This window comes from Cornus florida, unplaced genomic scaffold (assembly GCF_030987335.1).
Source record: "Cornus florida cultivar Cherokee Brave unplaced genomic scaffold, ASM3098733v1 CherokeeBrave_3.0.0_Hap2_Chr04, whole genome shotgun sequence".
NCBI lineage: Eukaryota > Viridiplantae > Streptophyta > Magnoliopsida > Cornales > Cornaceae > Cornus > Cornus florida.
In genome coordinates, this window is record NW_026775574.1 from 84,676,123 (window position 1) to 84,678,522 (window position 2,400).

At 45.8% G+C, this 2,400-nt stretch overlaps 1 protein-coding gene across 1 annotated transcript; it reads left to right on the top strand.

Moving 5' to 3' along the window:
• Positions 1 to 673: 673 nt before the first annotated feature.
• On the top strand, positions 674 to 1,975 carry LOC132305251 (uncharacterized). Its single transcript, XM_059802924.1, has 3 exons — positions 674 to 899; positions 1,218 to 1,425; positions 1,480 to 1,975. The coding sequence occupies exons 1-3, from the start codon at positions 674 to 676 to the stop codon at positions 1,973 to 1,975; spliced, it is 930 nt and encodes a 309-aa protein (XP_059658907.1).
• Positions 1,976 to 2,400: the final 425 nt, after the last annotated feature.

Sequence of the window (2,400 nt, forward strand, 5' to 3'; positions counted from 1 at the left end):
GGCAGGTATTGTCCTCACTTTTCCAACTCAGCATGTCACCGCAGCCTTCAAGTTGGCCTTTCGCTGTTCCAACAATGAAGCCGAATATGAAACACTCATTCTTGGCCTCCTAATAGCCCTCGACAAAGGCATCTCACGATTATGCATATGCGGGGATTCCAAGTTAGTTGTTAAGCAAGTAACGGGCGAGTATGCCATACGCAAGCCTTCGCTCGCATCTTATCGTACCATTATTCAAAGGCTCGTCGTTAGATTCTCCTCTGTTAGGTTCTTGCATGTACCTCGTTCCAATAATAGGTACCCAGATGCACTCGCAACGTTAGCCTCTAAGCTAATAATTACAGATGACATGACTCGGATCCGTATCACAAAACGCATTGGTCCAACTACCATCGCTGAGCTTTTCCCGGCCTAAACTGTTCCGGACAATGATTGGTGAGCTCCAATCATTAGTCAGCTCAAACAGCGGACAGGAACACTATCTCTCACACAGCTGAAATCATTCCAACTCTTACAGGGACTTTTCTACTTCCGTCTTCCATGTGGAACGTTAGCCAGATGTTTGGGCCCTCACGATGCTGAAGAAGCTCTCATAGCAACTCATGAGCAGCACTGTGCTACACCTCTTGCGTTATACCGACGACTCTAGTGTCATGGTTATTATTGGCCAGATATGGCAGCTCAGGCCAATACTCTGCAACGTACCTGCCCGCGATGTCAGGCTATAATAGATGAGACCAAATCTTGTATTCTTGAGATGGTTGATTGGCGTCACCCGTTCATTGATTTCCTTGCGCATGGTACCCTTCCAGACGATAAACAAGCTGCTGCAAAGCTAAAGAGGAGGTCCGCACGATTCGAGCTTTGGGAAAGTGAACTCTTTCGTCGAACCCTTAATGGTACGTATCTGTGATGTTTGTCTCGCAATGACGCCATGGAAGCTCTCAAAGAGGCTCACTAGTTGGAGCATCGAAGCTCACGCAAGCTCTTTACGCACCTGTTACAAAAGGGAATTTATTGGCCTACTATGGAGCGCGATGCCAAGTCTCATGTACAAAAATGCCGACCTTGTTAACATCACTATCGTCAAATCCATACGCCGGCTACACCCCTCCATCCTATTGAAGTCCCTTGGCCATTTCACACATGGGGGCTAGATCTTATTGGGCCAATCTATCCACCGGTGCGAGGTCATATGTGGATTCTCGTTGCAACAGAATACTTCACTAAATGGATTGAGGCGGTCCCCCTCAAGTACGCCACCGGTGGGGCCGTCGCGGCTTTCATACAAGAGAATATCATTTGTCGCTTCGGAATCCCTCAATGCATTCTCACTGACAATGGTACTCCTTTCATTAATCATAAAGTCAAGCAATTGCTCAGGCAGTACAATGTCCAGCATAAGCGGTCCTCGCCATATTACCCGTAAGGTAATGGCCAAGTAGAGGCTTTAAACAAGAATCTCATTTGAATCTTAAGTCGAACACTCGAAGAAAAGCCTAGTAGATGGGTAGAGCAATTGCCTTTAGCACTCTGGGCTTATCATACTTCCACCAAACGCTCTACTGGTCAAACTCTATTCTCCCTTGTCTATGGAACGGAGGCTGTTTTGCCCATTGATACTGCAGTCCCTGCGGCGCAGCTCGCCTCGCGAAGCGTGATTCCCATGTCTCGAGATAATGAGTTGGAGGCCCTTGATGAGTGGCGCGAGGTAGCCTTGCAGCTTCTTCAGCAATACCAGTACAACATAGCGCGAGCATATAACAAGCATGTCCAACCTCGACAGTTCCAACCAGGCCAGCTCATTCTTAAAGCTGCTCCACATATTATGCGCGGTCTTTTAACTTCCAAATTCTCAACTAATTGGGAGGGCCCCTATATTGTCAAAACATCTAGCGATAATAGTTATTACACACTCGAGGGCTCTGATAATAGCCCCATTAATAATGTCTGGCTGAAGCTTTACTTTTGTTAAACTTGGTTATCCTGAATAAAAGTTACTGGTTTTGTTCAATTTGGTGCATGACTCGAGTTCTTGTAAAAAAAAAAAAGACCAAGAGAAGGATAATCACAAAATTTTCTCATTCAATGTTGTTCGATTACAATTGTGGAGTCTTTGACTCATGTTTACATCAATAATCAAAAAGCAACCTATAAATCTAATCCACATATGACGACAGCAATGAGTAATCATCATCGAGCTCCCGCGAGTACGCTATCATCACTGCCAAGCTTTCTCGCTCTTGTGCGAGCTCCCGCTCCAATTTGTTAATCCGAGCTCGTGTTTCTTGAAGGCGTGGTGTGAGCAGTCGCTGCTGCAGACACTTCTTAGCCACATATAATCGTTTTCGCAGCCACGAAACTAGAACTTCAAGTCTTTGAACATCATCTAATAGGAGT

Bases quoted from the DNA above. Each gene is read 5' to 3' on its own strand.
- LOC132305251 (XM_059802924.1), top strand. From the start codon at position 674: ATGGCAGCTCAGGCCAATACTCTGCAACGTACCTGCCCGCGATGTCAG. The intron at 900-1,217 runs GTACGTATCTGT...TCGTTGCAACAG, and splicing joins CTTTCGTCGAACCCTTAATG to AATACTTCACTAAATGGATT. The intron at 1,426-1,479 runs GTAAGGTAATGG...TTGAATCTTAAG, and splicing joins CGGTCCTCGCCATATTACCC to TCGAACACTCGAAGAAAAGC.